The sequence below is a fragment of the Mustelus asterias genome, chromosome 24, assembly GCF_964213995.1.
Source record: "Mustelus asterias chromosome 24, sMusAst1.hap1.1, whole genome shotgun sequence".
Taxonomy (NCBI): Eukaryota; Metazoa; Chordata; class Chondrichthyes; order Carcharhiniformes; family Triakidae; genus Mustelus; species Mustelus asterias.
The window spans coordinates 4,028,788-4,046,084 of NC_135824.1; the positions used below are offsets into that span (position 1 = coordinate 4,028,788).

The 17,297-nt window shown below is 40.6% G+C and overlaps 1 protein-coding gene across 1 annotated transcript in view; it reads right to left on the minus strand.

The window, feature by feature from the left end:
- The window catches only part of spg11 (SPG11 vesicle trafficking associated, spatacsin), a 162,657-nt gene that overhangs the window by 113,997 nt on the left and 31,363 nt on the right, over window positions 1–17,297 (minus strand). Inside the window, exons 9-13 of the mRNA XM_078241193.1 lie at window positions 15,188–15,343; window positions 11,960–12,147; window positions 9,543–9,719; window positions 9,336–9,407; window positions 4,235–4,353 (exon numbers count right to left, since the gene is read on the minus strand). Of these exons, the coding sequence (XP_078097319.1) occupies window positions 4,235–4,353; window positions 9,336–9,407; window positions 9,543–9,719; window positions 11,960–12,147; window positions 15,188–15,343 (712 nt within the window). The remainder of the gene's footprint in view (window positions 1–4,234; window positions 4,354–9,335; window positions 9,408–9,542; window positions 9,720–11,959; window positions 12,148–15,187; window positions 15,344–17,297) is intronic.

The following is a 17,297-nucleotide window of genomic DNA, read 5'->3' on the forward strand; positions in this document are numbered from 1 at the left end:
AGAATCACATAAGAGAAGTTGACAAGAAGCACCTACAGATGCAAGGTTTTAAAATATATTAACAATAGATGTTGACACCGAATTATCACAGGTAATTTACTGTTTCCTGGGAATGATCCTGATGTCAAAGATGGTGCAATTTAACGACTCACTCAGTATCTAAAAACTTCGATCAGATAACCACATTTTAACAGATGTATTAATTTACTTTAAAAATGGTAAATGAAAGATGCATCTTTTCACTGAAATTCATACCAATTTTCCAAAAGAATTATCAAGATTAATGAGCTTTTGGCACCATGGTATCGAGAGAACTTTTGTTTCTGATGTGGAGATAGTAACAACTGTTATGCAGGGCGAGGAGATAGGAGAAGAAGGGAGGGGGAAAAAGGGGAAGCGAACTGAGATAAAACTACTGAGATAAAATGGAGGGTTGTGACAAGTGGTGTTCCTCAGGGATCAGTGCTGGGACCTTTGCTGTTTGTGTATATATAAATAAAAAGATTTGGAAGAAAATGTAACTGGTTTGATTAGTAAGTTTGCGGATGACACAAAGGTTAGAGGATTTGCGGATAGCGATGAGGACCGTCAGAGGATACAGCGGGATATAGATCGGTTGGAGACTTGGGTGCAAAGATGGCAGATGGAGTTTAATCCAAACAAATGTGAGGTAATGCATTTTGGAAGGTCTAATACAGATAGGAAATATATAGTAAATGGCAGGACCCTTAAGAGTATTGATAGGCAAAGGGATCTGGGTGAAGAGTACACAGGCAATGCAGGTAGAGAAGGTAGTCAAGAATGCATACGGCATGCTTGCCTTCATCGGCCGGGGCATTGAGTTTAAAAATTGGCAAGTCATGATGCAGCTTTATAGAACCTTAGTTAGGCCGCACTTGAAATATAGTGTTCAATTCTGGTCGCCACACTACCAGAAGGATGTGGTGGCTTTGGAGAGGGTGCAGAAAAGAATTACCAGGATGTTGCCTGGTATGGAGGGCATTAGCTTTGAGGAGAGGTTGGAGAAACTTGGTTTGTTCTCACTGGAACGACGGAGGTTGAGGGGCGACCTGATAGAAATCTACAAGATTATGAGGGGCATGAACAGAGTGGATACTTAGAAGCTTTTTCCCAGGGTGGAAGGATCAATTACTAGGGGGCACAGGTTTAAGGTGCGAGGGGCAAGGTTTAAAGGAGATGTACGAGGCAGATTTTTTACACAGAGGGTGGTGGGTGCCTGAAACTCGTTGCCGGGGGAGGTAGTGGAAGCGGATACGGTAGTGACTTTTAAGGGGTGTCTGGACAAATACATGAATAGGATGGGAATAGAGGGATATGTCCTCGGAAGGGTGGGGGGTTTTAATTCAGTCGGGCAGCATGGTCGGTGCAGGCTTGGAGGGCCGAAGGGCCTGTTCCTGTGCTGTAATTTTCTTTGTTCTTTGTTCTACTCCGAGCCACTCCTGTGTACCACATGTAGAAACACCTGATCTCATAAAACAATCACCTGCATGTGGCACTGGTGAAGAACAATATGATTCACAGCATCTTGAGGGGCTTTTTCTACTTGGATCAGCCTACTTCTGCTCTGCAAATAGGTTCCTTTTGTAAAAACAATGCAGAAGCTAATTTTCAATGATAGCCATCACTTATTATTTCAGTAATTAAATAAATGTATAATGATGAAAAGAATGTTCATATCAGCACTCCCACACAATGAGCTCATTAGGATTATTCGAATTCTTTTCATTAACTGCATGCAGTTTACAAGATACAAATCTACATAGAAAATCAAAAAGTATCTCAGGGCAACTTAGATTTTCGTGAAGCACCAGATTTTCAAAGAATTAAGTTCATTTCCAAATATAAAATAAAGGAGAAAAATAGATCCTTCCTTCACCTCACTATTTTGCTCAGCATCAGAAATCCATAGCAATGCTCGGGGTTCTATTCTTTCCTGACAGAAAATTATGAAGTAGGGAAGCTATTCAGAAAACTCACTAACAATTCTGTTTACTCTGCATTCCCACTCACTCCATTCCCAAATGCAATACCGTTCATTGTCCAGTCAATCCTAGGCCAATTGACCCTAGGTCAATTGGCCTAGGATTGACTGGAGAAGGGCGTTGGCCATCAGTAAATGCAGTGATTAAAACTCTCAATCTCCACACTTACTCAAAATGGTGGAGAAAGCTTTAAAAGGTTGCGGTGTAAATACACACTCCGGAGTATTGGTTAGCACATGTAATTGTTGGAGCATTTCTGTACTTAGAAAAAAGATTAAAAGGGACACGTTCCAAGGTTTTCACAATGTTAATGCACTCAAAAGATAGCAAGACTGATTGTCATGCACATCTTGCTCAACTAAGTGAGCTCTCCAGCCTAACCCAAGCCCACTACAGTTTAACCACATTGGGCCCACGTAGCAGGTGTGTGACACATGGCCTCAGTATCTCCAAGTTGTGGAAGGTGGGGGGGGGGATGGTGGTGCAGGGCGAGAGAGAGGGGAATAAATAGCAAACGTTCAATTCCTGATCATTTTCAGTCAATCCCTATTGAGAACAGATGTGCTTCAATGTCAGGTGAGGACTTCACTGGGTTCAGTTTTGCAGCAAGTAGCCCAAGGCAGTCAGGGTTAGGCTTCTACATGAATGACCATTTATGGCACAAGGCCAGCTGACACCTGTTGAATGAGACCTCAACAAGGAATCAATGTCCTCAAAGTGAGGAAGGGAGAAATGTCATTTACATTTACCCTGGAAAAACAACTCAAAAAAGTGAATTATACAACAAAGGATGTATGCATTAACACACTAAAATCTGTGCATAAAGATCAAGTTACCCTCCCTATTCAATTCTATCTGATCCAATTCCCTATTCTTTTACTCCTATCCCGAAGACTAATTCTGGAGCACCAGCCAATTAATAGGTTTGCTCTGTATGTTCTAAACAAAAAAAGTTAAAAATTAACAGAGACAATAGTTTTTTTTGCTGCAAACAGATTAAAAGAGATTTGCACCGTGCTTTTAATGATCTTGGAATATTCCAAAGTACTTTACAGCTAATAGAGTACTTTTGAAATGTAGTCATTGTATTGTAGGAAACATAGCCACCAATTTAAACACAGCAAACACCCTTCAACAAAATGTGATAATAGCCAGGTTTTAGTGATGTTCAATGAGGGATAAATATCAGCCGGAACTAGGGAGAATCTTGCTTTAAATAATGTCATATGATCCTCACACATCCAACCAAGAGGGCAGACAGACCTCGGCTTTAGAGACTCATTTGGAAAATGGCACTTCTGACAGTGAGCTCTCTAAACCATACTGGAGTATCAACCTCGATTCAAATCTGCAATGAGGGACATGGACACAATCTTCCTAGAATTCCACCCATCAAACTTCAGTGACACAATTTGTAACATTGGAAAAGGAGAAAAAAAACATTTTCTGGAAAAACAATGGAATGGAACATTATAAAACAAAGGGCGGCACAGTGGCACACGATGGAGTGCTCTTTTGGATGGTTGGTGCAGACTTGATGGGCCGAATGGACTGGCCATGCTAAATTGCCCACAAGTGTCCAAAAATGTGTAGACTGGGCGGATTAGCCATGATCCTGGGTACGGTGCTCTTTTGGAGAGTCGATGCAGACTGGATGGACCAAATGGTCTCCTTCTGCACTGTAGGGCTTCTATGATTCTATGTGCATTGAGCAGTAATAAAAAAGCATAAAGAAAATGTTTGAGTTCAGGAGGTATTAGGGCGTACGCAAACATGATTGAGATGGAGTTGAAGATTTTTTTTAAATAGCAATATAAAGGTTTACAGCAATAGATTGAAAAAAAAGTTCTGCCCTATTCAAACAGATGCAAGCAAATCTCTGGATTTCATCCTGTACCGCAATACTGCTCAGTTATTAAGTGTAGTCGAGTGGCACATCAAAATTCAAAGTAGAGAGTCAATATGTTTCTCCTATCCTAGCAGTGCGGCTTTGGCAAGGTGTCACACATAATCATCTTTATTAGTGTTTCACCTTTGCATCATTGAACCCATTCAGATACAGAGGGGGTTAGATATATAAAACATTATCTAACAGGGAGCTTAAAACAGTAAATCAGTCTCTGGTTTCTGCCATTAATCAAAACTGCTGCAAACACTCAAGAACACTTCAGCAAGTTACGGCTTCGTAATTCACCGCCAGTCACTGTGCATCATATATTAATGAACTATACCTGCTAGATACAGGACATTCCATGGTGTGCAGAGAAGAGGAATACAGGTTCTCTACCAAGTGAGTGAATTTCACCATCTCCTTCTCTTCAACAGATATATAGTTCTGGAGGTTTTCCACCTAAAAAAGGAGAATTCGTCAAGAATACAATTTCAGCTGAGAAAGTCCATTTATGCTCATTCTGTGTATTGAACCTTGTGGTCCCTTTATTACATTAGTTAAGTGCTTCTTAAATAATTCCAAAATTTTTGTCCTTTTAACTCTATGCTATCCAAAAAAGCCATTCCTGTAGTGATCAATCTATCCATGAAGAAGTGCTTCCTGATATTAGTCCTGAGCTTGGCTTACTTCACATCGTTCCTGATTAGCTTATTCTATTCAATTTAGCAAATTACAGACCTCTGGACCAGGCGATTACCCCAATTTCCTGGACCACAAATCTCACTAGCGTGAATATCTTTTGTGTGAATGTCAGCTCCAGTGAGGCCAACTGTCTCAGTGTAACAAGCATCTGGGGGGGAAACGGATGAGAAATCTACAGAACATGGGTGGCATCTGTCACTTGCTTCCATAGTGTGGTGCGTCTGACCACAGTGCGCCTATAGATTTTCATGGACTGTGTACTTACTGAGAACATTCTGTAGCCAATGTAATTTCTACAAATCTGCATATATCTGTAAAGATATAGCTGATGTGAAGGAGTAATGTATTACAGCTAACCTTTTCTTGTTTAACAAAAGAACAAAACATTTATCAAAAGGTTCATCGGCAATCCGGTGACTCGGCTCATCTATGTATTTAAACTGAAAAGAAAAGTTCCCATCAAGCCAGGTTCCATCCTGGGACCCAACTTGTCCAGTAGTTGAGTCCAGCTGGGATGTAACAATTCCCATTTGAAAAAACTCTATTCTATTCGTTTCAAGTATGTTTCACATGAAAATGCCAGGTACTTTCAACAGAACCTCGGAGAGCTTTGTAAACCAGGTTTGATAATGGCACCACAATCACATTCCATGCTGCTTCAAATAAAAGCAGTTCAGGTTACCCTCAGCTGGAGGGCCTCAGTCACTTCTGTTTGGGGTCAGCTCGGCACGTGCATTACAAGTTCATAAGTGGAGCAGTTTCTGAAGCAAAACTTCAAGTACAAAATACAAGCTAAAGAAACAATTAGAATCAGAATCCCTACAGTGCAGGAGGTGGACATTCGGCCCATCAAGTCTGCACATGCTTATCTACACATTTCTAAATCAAACCACATGGATTAGTTTAGACTGTGGCTCATCCTCTTATCCCTTTGAAGGCCTACCAAAGTACCTCGTCTCGTCTTCCCTAAAGCAGCTGCAAACTAATTCTATAAATTGATGAGCATTATAAAGCAGATTTCAACAAACATACGGTCTGTCACTGAACTGGGAAAATTCTTGGAATGAACTTGAAAGAGGCCGACTCCTCATTAAGGCATTACAATATACCACCCACACAAATGTTTGGCTTTTTAAAAAATACATAAAGCAGGCGGTGATGAGGAGACTGCCTCATTGAAGCTCATTCCAAAAGGCTGCGCTGTACTGGGAGAGGGGACAACAGTAATTAGAGAAAAAGTCATGCACAGGTCAATGTTACTAGCATCACAGAGTTAGTTTCTCGCAACATCAATGGAGGCCCAGGAACTGTGTGCTCCAGAGGAAAAAAAAAAATCAGATTCTCACAAAACTTTTTGATTACATTTTTTGTTCTGACTTTTCAGCAACACATTCTTAAAGATAAGAAGATTAATGAAGCATAGAATTGAAAGGGAGAGCTTCCAAGTTAGCATGAATGTTACTGCTCCAAGGGTTAATACCCTGGTGTGCTTGTTAATCCACAATTAAGATTGAGGAGGGGGAAATTGTATACAAACATCTTCAGCATTCGTTCAATACAATGTTCACAACATTTATCAGCTTTCCACAATCTTTTATTAGTCACAGAAGTAGCTCAGGAAAATCAAAGGAAAAAATGGGAATCAATGCATTTCAATTAATATGCAAAAGATCCCATGGCAATATTTAAGAGAGGGCGGGGGGGGTTCTCTGCAGTGTCCAGATTGATATTTAGCACTCAGCCAACATTACTAATTTGGTTTATCTCGCTGTCTCGCTCTGATTCATGGCAGCTTGCTGTGTGTGAACCAGCAACTCTGTTGTTTACATTACAACAATCACTATTCTTCAAGGAGACATCCAGATGGTCTTCCCATGATGTAAGTTTCTCTTCTAAGTCACACACCACATAGATGCAGCGGTTCAAGGAGGCATAGAAACATCAAAAATAGGAGCAGTAGATGACCATTTGTCCCTCCGAGCCTGCTCTGCCATTCAATATGATCATGGCTGATCTTCTAACTCATCATTCCTACACTCTCCTCATATCCCTTGATGCCTATTTCGGGATGGAATTTTCCGGCATGGTTTCCGCACGGACACACAATGATTCAGTGGTGAGTGGGTCGGCATAATTCCCCCCTCGAAATCTATTTCCTTCTTGCGGAGCCATCATTGAAGGCAGCTCACCAGCACCTCCTCAAGGACATGGTAGGAATGGGCAATGAATGCTGGCCTAGCCAGCAAGGCTCACATCCCTTGAATGAACTTTTAAGAAGTATTTTATTGAAAATAAAGCACTTAAGGGGTTGTAAAAGGTGCTACAGAATGAAAGTTATTTCTAGACAATTTGCCTCCTTTACCTGCAAAATGTATTTAGGTAAGTTGATGAGACTAGACATTTAACCTGAGAACAATGAAGATAATGTTTTTACTTTACACACAACCAAAATCACCAAACTTGATAAGAGTGAGTAGATCCGTTTTTTTTCCAAAGAGGACAACAGGAAAATTAACTACGTTCTATTAGCAATCAAAGTTTCCAAAGGAATTGCAGATGGAAATCAATAAGCCACTACCAATTTAGTCAGTCATTAGCCAAGAATAACCACAGAAAAAATTGGATGGATGGAAAAATGGGAGGGATTAAAAACAAAACATATTAAGAATGAAGGCTGACTCAGAAAAACCTGGCTACACCTTCACTTCAGGAAAATCATGCAGTTACCTTTAAATGGTCATGTTTCTGACTGTTAACTGGGGAACATGATGTGGAGATGCCGGCGTTGGACTGGGGTAAACACAGTAAGAAGTTTAACAACACCAGGTTAAAGTCCAACAGGTTTATTTGGTAGCAAAAGCCACACAAGCTTTCGAAGCTCTAAGCCCCTTCTTCAGGTGAGTGGGAATTCTGTTCACAAACAGAGCTTAGAACTGGGGAACATGCAGAGGAATAACAGGCCGTTAATAGAGATTAGACACAAAGGAAGCACACCGTTTAAACAGCTCTGGAACTGATCTAATCTTATTTCTCGACTCATTTTCTCTCAGAAAATGAGAAAGATTCTGCACAGAATTCTTAAGTTAAAACTCCATTGTTCCAGTTAGGAAATTAGACAAATAACATAACAGAGGAACAGTCAGAAGAAAAACAATCCTCATACCCTGACTTTACTGGACATGCAAACTTTCATTTGTCCTTTTGTTAAATATGAAATCCGGGGTCAATCATCTCAGCATTAAATAGTTTACATGAAAAAAATATGTCAAATGCTATAATCAGATAAAGTTTGCTGCAACTTTCCTTCTCAATCTGAAGCAGCTTTCCCTTTCAACAAGCTAAACTCTCCCTTGATCAGGGATTTACGAGAGAAATATTCAGCTTGAAATGTTTAATGCATATTTTTTGAGGAAGGAGCAACGAGACAGGAAAGAGAAGAATTACCAGTTATATTGTACTAAATTCCAGATGGTTTAACATACATTCTAAATTGTTGCTGTATCTAATTATCATCCACTTAATTCAGATGGAAAGAGATGAAAGTAGTCCCGTTTTCTTGCCGAAACAAGGAGTTAAATGGAGGTGTGCATGTGTGTGTCACACGTGAGTGTCTGCCTCTCTCACTGTTTAGGCTCAGATAGAAATAAATTGTCAATGGGTTGAAGTATAGCAGGAAGGTGGTGATTTAGTGGTATTGTCACTGGACTAGTAACCCAGAGACCCAGGGCAGCACTCCGGAGATCTGGATTCGAATCCCACCACAGTAGATGTTGAAATTCGAATTCAATAAAAAAAAATCTGGAATTAAAAGTCTAATGACTTCACTAATCTGCCTTCCTTACCTGGTCTGACTCCTAAAAAGACCTTTTGAAATGGTTAGCAAGCCCACGCAGTTCAATAAATGTTGGGCAAACCAGCAACACCCACATGAATGATGAAAAAAAGTACTGGAGATACACAAGCTTTTGGGGGCAATTCTTCCAAACAAATTCTTAGTGTCAAATTCACGTAAAAACTGGAGTAAATAATGCTGGGGTTTTTTTCAGCGCGAGTTTCAAAATGAATCTCCCACACTGTGCATTGCTGAGTGCTTTAGCATGAATCAGTTCAAAAGGCCGGGGGCCTATTCGCGCTGGAGAGGCCGGCAGCATACCGCTGAGCGGGCCATTGCGCATGTGCTGATCTGTTAGTATCTAGATCGGCGCATGCCCGTCTGCTGGCCTCCCAATTGCCTGCAAGCCCCACCCACGACGCCCATATTGCTGGCGCTCTGACCCACCCACGGCTCAACCATTGCCTGCACACACCCCCCCCCCCCCCCCCCCGCCCGGGATGTGTCCGAGCCCTGGGCCAAGCCCTAACCCCTCCCCCTCCTCACCCACAGCCCCAACCCCGCCTAGCAGGCTGACCACACCTCCCCCTTCCATCCTGATGGCCAGCCCCAATCACTGGCTTCCCTCCCTCAGCCCAAAGTGCAGAGTGGCAGCAGGACCCTACACCCACTCAATCAGGCCCCACCCCCTTGGAAATCCAGCACTGGGAGATGCACGGAGACCATGGCGCCCAGCGGGCTTGGAGAACCTCCCCCTGTATCTCTATGAATCAACACCCTTCAAAAGGGGAAAAGACTTGCCCTACATTCTACCATTGAAGCCACACACTCGCTACTTCATTACCTAAAAATACGCTTATCAAAACAATGAAGAACTTCTCAGTAAAGATGCTTTGACATTTCTTACCAGGAAATCTCGAAGGTCTCGATCTGCTGTGTAGCAGCAGATACTGTGCAATTGTCTCTTCACATCAAATCCCTAAAATCAAAGAGAAATAATAGTATTATTCTGAAAACATGTCATCCAATTTGATACAATTTAAAATAATTAACCAGACAACTGAACTGAATAAACAGTTCCAACATTGTTTCTGGGCAACGTTTCATTACTTACCATATTTTTTAGAAGTTGCCTAGCCTCCTGCAGGTCCTTTCTTAAAAGGCAATCATACGTTAGGTTTAAACCAGCTTGCATGAGTATGTTCAGATTCTTCATAGGTTTCTGCTGAGCTGTGAAGTAGCCCTGGACTCGGGGAATCTGATTATTTAGAATAGCATCACGAACAACTTCCTGCAAAGATTAAACCCAGGGAATTTCAACTTTTAAAAAATATATATTTACTGTAAATAAAAGTGAACATAATGTTAGATTTTCCCATTGATATTTCTTTAACACACACATTAATCCACTTAAAATAAATGGGTCAGTGCCAGGAAGAAAGTACAAGCTTTGAAGTCACTATCCAGATTCAATCTGCACGGGATTTATTTTCACAAAGTTAATACTTAAATGTTCACTATTTTGCAACAAAAGTATAAATCCCACCTTTGGGATATATAGCCCCTAGAATGAAAGTTAATCAGGCTGGGGTGACATTGTTGTGCCGAGACAGCGCCAAAAGAATAGAGGACAGTCTGATGACAAAGAGTTCAGCAAACTGCTGATATCTGCAGACTAACAAGTGGTTTGCTTCTTGCTCACTAAAGCTGGAAAGTAAGGCACTAATCAGCAGTAATTATCCAGCCTTGCCTGCTGTCAATACGATCATTACAGTTTACAAAAAACAAACAGAAAATGCTGGAAAATCTCAGCTGGTCTGTCAGCATCTGCAGAGAGAAAATAGAGGCAACATTGGCTCTTTTCTCTCTCCGCAGATGCTGTCAGACCAGCTGAGATTTTGCAGAATTTTCTGTTTATGATTCAGGTTCCAACATCCACAGTAATTTGCTTTTATACAAGAATTGTATCCCGTCATTTTCAAGTTTTGTTCAGTTATTAAAGGTTAAGCTAATTCATTTGTTATAATTAAACATCTGCAATACCATAATATTTTGCTTTAATAAAAAGCATACTTCATTTTATGATTGTTTTCCTGACTGTCCTAAACACGACCAACCTTTTCGACTGGCGGGGGAGGGAGGTGATATCATGTGCGTGCATATAAATATTAATAGAAATAGTGTATCAGCATATGCATCCAAGGGTAAATCCTCAACGTTCACAGTTATTTCCCCAGAGCAACTCTAGAGTAGTTTGGCTGCAATATGAAAGATCATGAGCAAGATTTCTCTGGCCTCCCTGCAGCTTCACAGCTGGCCATTGCCAGCACACTTCAGCGTGCTTCTCAGCTGCAGGGGACAGCACACCGTTGGTCGGTGATGGGGTCTTCTAGTCCAACCGCTATCATTGGAACTTCCCACTGATTCCACCCCATGCCACCGGGAAACCCGCGGTAGGGTTGCACCACCAGCGGGACTAGAAGATCCTGCTGGCGTGAAGAACCGGAAGATTTTTCCCCACTTTTTAAATTTTTGAAAAATGACAAGGCTGTCGTTTATTGCTGATCTCTAGTTACCAAAAACTGCTTGCTGCAGCTGGATGTTTGCTAAACCACTTCAGAAGTTAGCCTGATCGTAATACTGAGAAAGAATGTCAGATTTCCTTCCCTAAAGAACATCAGTGAACAAGTTGGGTTGTTATGGTGTCGAGCGACAACGGATGAATGAACACCGCTCGACAATCACCAGGCAAGACTGTTCTCTTCCTGTTGGGGAGCACTTCAGCGGTCACGGGCATTCGGCCTCTGATATTCGGGTAAGCGTTCTCCAAGGCGGCCTTCGCGACACACGACAGCGCAGAGTCGCTGAGCAGAAACTGATAGCCTAGTTCCGCACACACGAGGACGGCCTCAACCGGGATATTGGGTTCATGTCACACTATTTGTAACCCCCACAGTTGCGTGGACCTGCAGAGTTTCACTGGCTGTCTTGTCTGGAGACAATACACATCTTTTTAGCCTGTCTTGATGCTCTCTCCACTCACATTGTTTTGTTTCTTAAAGACTTGATTAGTTGTAAGTATTCGCATTCCAACCATTATTCATGTAAATTGAGTCTGTGTCTTTATATGCTCTGTTTGTGAACAGAATTCCCACTCACCTGAAGAAGGGGCTTAGAGCTCCGAAAGCTTGTGTGGCTTTTGCTACCAAATAAACCTGTTGGACTTTAACCTGGTGTTGTTAAACTTCTTACTGTATTTCCTCATTACCCATGATATTTCCTCCTGCTTCTGCTTCTAAGAGGCAAACATTTACTTTAGCTACTCTCTTCCTTTTTATATACTTGATAAAACTCTTATAAAGCTGTTTCCATATTCCTGGCTAGTTTACGCACATATTCTATTTTTTCTGTTTTTAAATCAACCTTTTGCTGACCCATTGTTGGTTTCTAAAACACTCCCAGTCCTCAGACTTGATGCAATTAGTTTCAAGATACATCACAAGTTAACTAATTACTCGCCCAAGTACTTACATTAGTATTTAAATTCTTCCACTTCCCATAAAACTGATCCTCATCTGGTAATGCATTTTCTTCATCCAGACAGTCACTTGTTACAGTCTCATTTGGAGGGGTTCGAGGATATTTCTTCATAAATCTACGGAGCTTGATAATATAACCGGTGATATAATCCACACATTTTTGCTTGTATTGGTCCAACTCTGAAGGTATATAACATTGTTATGGCAACAAGAAAAATAACTAGTTAATAATAAATCAGCAGGAAAAAGCCAAATTACACACCATCCTAAATAAGTCCTGCTGGGTTCAAATCCTTGATCTCTCTACTCAATGCCATCTTGAGAGGAGCGGTTCAAAATGACCCATAAATACCTTCTCGCGGGCAACTAGAGACTAGGACTGGACAATAAATGTGACTTTTCTGGCATCACTCAGAGGAGAGGTTTTTTAAAAAAAGGCAAATTGCAGCGTAAAGATCTAAAAAGTACGATATCTTTTTAAATTAAAAAGACCCATCCATGTGTTACTCATCATGTGAAATATCTTCAAATGCTTCACTAATCACACAGGTAATCTCAGTACTAGATAATAAATGTAGGCAGAAGGTCGGATTCCTCCTGGGAAATAGTTATAAAAACTAATTAAGTTTAGATTTAAAATGTTATCACAGACAAAAATGGGACTGAATATCAACTACATGCAGTGGGATGAAAGGAGATACAGCTCAAGATTAACTTGCAAGGGAAAGATAGGGAAACAAATGTTAGACTAAATGTGGGAATTATTTATACAGTGCGAGATTAATAAGGTAGCACTTAAATGCATTCTGACCAAGATGAAAAGGAGGCACAAAGGTTGGGGTTTCTTGGACAAATGGAGACATTAGAACAAAATGGTTTAAAACAGTACTTAATAAGGGGTGACAGAATAAAACTATGAGGAATGTAAAAAGCACTGGGCAATCTCTTGTAGTTTGTATATAGGTTACCAAAACTAATCAGAATTTTTTTTTAAAAAGTGTTTGGGAGTTTCAATGGAATCAATACAGGCAGTCGGTAGAAATGAGGGAATTCAACCAACCAGCGTTTGGGGGGGGAGGGGGGAGAATATGGGCGAGGCATAAAATTGGAGGACAGTAAGAGAGGCAATTAAACCAGTCATGCGTGAGATGTGACCCTTTGGACCATGAAGACAGAAATGCAAATATTTGGGACTCAGCACGTGGGTTAGGGGGAGAAGACACTAAAACAGACAGAGTCCACTATATTGAATTATCTTCACTAATTTAATTTATGTAATTAAATTTTGTATGAAATGATCAAGTGTGCAGAGAAAGGAAATGCAAAGTGGATGATGATTAGAAATTGATTTTCATTAGTTGACGATTGGAGACTAATTGAGTAGATTAAGTTTTGATATCGAAAGAAATATAGCCATTGCTCTATGTGGCTAAGTGGAAGCAATAGTTAAGAGTCAGGAAAGTTAGATAGATAGGAAATTTCTGATTGTCAATATCTGGATTCTGGTGTTTCCAAAAAATCGCAAATAGAATGATATTGAAGTTGCTGAATGAGGATAGATGGCAAATTATTAAAAGAGAATACAGGAGGCTGCTGGAGGCCATAGAAACCGGCAGCAATTCACCACAGAGAAACGTCTGGGGGAAAAAAATGGTGGAATGAAGCATACAGCAAAAAGAAAAATTAATTTTTAACAGGGATGGAGGTAGCAAAGGAAGAGAAGTAACGGCAAAACCTGCAGTCGTACAACATCTTAATGTAAAAAGACATTTCAAGGCATTTCACAGAACAGTAATGAAAAACCCGATACCAAACAAAAAGGAGACATTAGAAGAGAATCACTAAAGGCTTTGGATGAAAGGAAGATGGAGGGTTTAGAATGGCAATTCTATGACATGGGGTCATTAGACCAAAAACATAGTTGCCAGTGATAGGGTAAAGAAGGGAGAAATTCACTAGAGATCGAGGGGATGGGCGGCATTGTGCAACTGGAGGATGTTACAGAGAAAGCATACAGAGGCAGTGAAAAGATTAAAACACAAGTATCGGAATTTTACAGAGGCTGCATGGATGAACAGATATGAATCGGAATAACCGGTGCGCAGTTGACAAAAAACACAACCAAGGGTTTCTGTGGCAGATGAGGTTTTGAGCTTATCCTATAATTTGGCTCAATATATTAGTTGGTCTGTATAATGGAGTACTTATTGGAAGAATATCACAGCCACAGACTGTGTACAGTGAAAATTTACCAGAATAACCCAAGAAGGGAAGACCAAAAAAAAAAAAAGTACTTTTATTCACTGGAAAATACAAGGTTAAGGAGGGATTTTAACACAAGTTGAAAACCTTTCTAAGAGCTTACCGTAAAGATTATTGTCCATGTCTGGCAAGCTGTTATAAAGTATAGATTTAGGATTGTCTCCAGAAGGACAAAAGGGATAACACTCTACATAGAGAACAAATGTTGTTAAAATTTTAAATAACAGTGTGAGCACTGAAGTGTAAATTGATTGTTATTTTAAAAGGAATATTGGGCATTTTAGAAATACAAAATATGAGGAAAAAGCAGAAAAATAGGACTGCAGACCCTGCAAAAGCCTCTGTGCTGCAGTTTCTGTGATTCTATGATTTACAGTTTCAATAAGCAATGAAAAATATGAAAAAGGGCCTCTTAACTCTCCGTCTGTAATTTTCAATATAAAACAGCACTTGGATAGCTCTCAATAAATCTCAAACTTTACTGACAAGAAAAGCCTTAAAGCTTTATGGTAATACTCAACTGCTCTAACATCTATTCACAGTGAGCTGGACATTAGTCATTCTGCTTGCATTATATCTTCAATTCAGTTAAATTAATCATCGAGCAGAATAGTTAATAGCTATAAAAAAAAAAAGATTTGTGATTTTTTTTTCCTCCAATTTCTTCCTCTGCCAACGGTCAATCTCTTTCCTCGCTCAGGGCAGCAGTGGAACTGGCTGCAGAGTGCAACAACTCTCTTACGAGAGACGGTCGGAAATATAATACCACATGAGGTGGGGGGAAAGAGGCAAATAACTTAACAACGTTGAGACGCATTCAGTGGAACAAAATACAATATCTCATCATGAAATGCCCACATCGCTTTTTTCTTTCTCCAACTGAATGAGTAATAGGCATGAAATGACTGCAAACAGACTTTTATTGAAAATAATTAATTGCTTCATCAATGCATCTCACCTCCTGACTCCACGAGGAGCTCTTGCATTTGTTTGTTGAGAAAGGTTAGTGTAAGGTTCAGAAGCTGCTCAGAGAACTGTTTGCTTTGAGTTTCAGAATCATTCACCCTGATGGCTGAACATAACAAATCTAAAGCCGGCTTAATTTCTTCAACATCTGCATGGAGGGAAACAAACAAAGGACAAGAAATGTAACTGAACGTGCATCTTAACTCTTACTGAGAGTCACAAAATAAACATCGCTACCTTGTGTGTTTCTATTTTGCGATCCATTGCAGAACACATAATCAGCAGCATTTTCTACTGCAATGGGAAAGGGAGGATTGATGAAATTAGGAGAGTCACAAGCTCCGCTGATGCATGGTGTTAAAACTGGAGTCCAAAAGATCTTTTACCAGCTTGAATACAATCCCAAATTAGTAAACTGATAATCAACGTGAAGGCAAATGTGATTGAGAAATGGAAGTTTGCAAGACTTTGTTCTCTCATGAGGCTGGGGGGGGGGGCGGCGGGGGGTCTGGTTTTGCCTGGGTACAATTTCACTCGCTCCCCGCAAACCATATTTAAGTCAGAATTCTTCACATGCATATCTAGACAGTGAGTGGCATGGCCTTTTGACCACAGGATGAATCATAGCGGAGATCCAGTCTGTTCACACCTGAGATTTACAAAAATGCAAAGGAGTTTGCCTGACAGCAATCAGGAGCAGAAACTCTGGCTGTTTCCTCCTCCGTGACTGAAGAACATGGGAGGTTAATTCTGCACCAGTATCCCAGCTGAGAGCAGTTAGATCAGTACACCTCCCGAATTAAAACTGGGGCCCTGATCTCTAGGGCTTGGTAGTTTATGCTTGGCTTTTTGACAAGCATGGATGCTACGATTGAGCTATAAAATGAAAAGATACCACAGGGAGGGAAAGAAAACTTCAAGAACTGCACCTTAAGACAGAGTATTTTACGACTTTTTTGTGCAGGGTATAAGGTGCAGTGCTGAAGGTTGTGAGAGACATAGTCAAATGCAAACAAAACAGATTAATTTTACAAATGGGAGCTGCAGGGGACAAATCAGGAGCACATTAACAGGCCATCCAGCCCCATCCTGTGGCACATTTAATTACATCACGGCTGAGCCACGTCCTATTTTCATCCACCCAGCTTGATTCCATAACCCTTAATATTTACAAATAAAACATTTTTTTCACATCCCTGCACATTTTTATTTATTCATATAGTTTTGATGCAAAGGGTGTGCACCAATCATTATAAAGAGTATTGCTCAAAAAAAGACATGCTGCCAAAGCTTTTTCATATCAAATTGCGAAGGAAACAACAGTTTATACTGCATGAGAAAAGGGTGCTGATAGGTTGGCAAGTGGATTTATTATGGGTTGGGGTGTTGCCATGGGCAAAGGCACCAGGGAACTGTTGTCCCCATAGTTTTGTTTAATTGAAAAAGGCGCAATGCCTGGACATATTCTGTTTGAAGATAGGGCCTTCCATATGAAGAGATGCTTCCATATGAAGAGATGCAGCTTCTAGCAGGTTTAAGTGAGTCGCATTGCTCACCTAAACTGAAACCTTAAATTGGTTGCTAGTGTAATTCGTAGCACACTCGGGATTATTTGGTAAGTCCTGTCCAATCACAGAATCATATCTAATGTTGGATACCACACTGAGTTTTGCAGGCACAGATTGGTTCCGTATAGTTGGTACTCTGCCTGCTGTGAACAGCCAAAAGGGAAATGCTGTTTAATATGGTCCGCCAGTTGTTGGGATGTACAGCCTATATCCTGGCATCACACCAGCACTGAAATTCATATACCACATTACTCATTTGTGTGATAGGCAAAACATCTTCTGGATTGACAGCAACATCCTGCAAGTGGAAAACGCCACTCATGTTGCTAGTGCATAGTTGCAGCGTGAAATGGCTTGCATCACCAGTTGCTCAAATTGAGTCACCATACTCTTTCAAAGTAACCTGAGGTAGACTGGGCACTTTTCAGGATCAAAGTTAACTCCTAGAAACCAAAGTATTTTCTGTGACAGCCAACAAAAAAAAAAACAGCAAGGTTGTTCAGTAATAAATGGAAAATAAAAAACTTACATGGT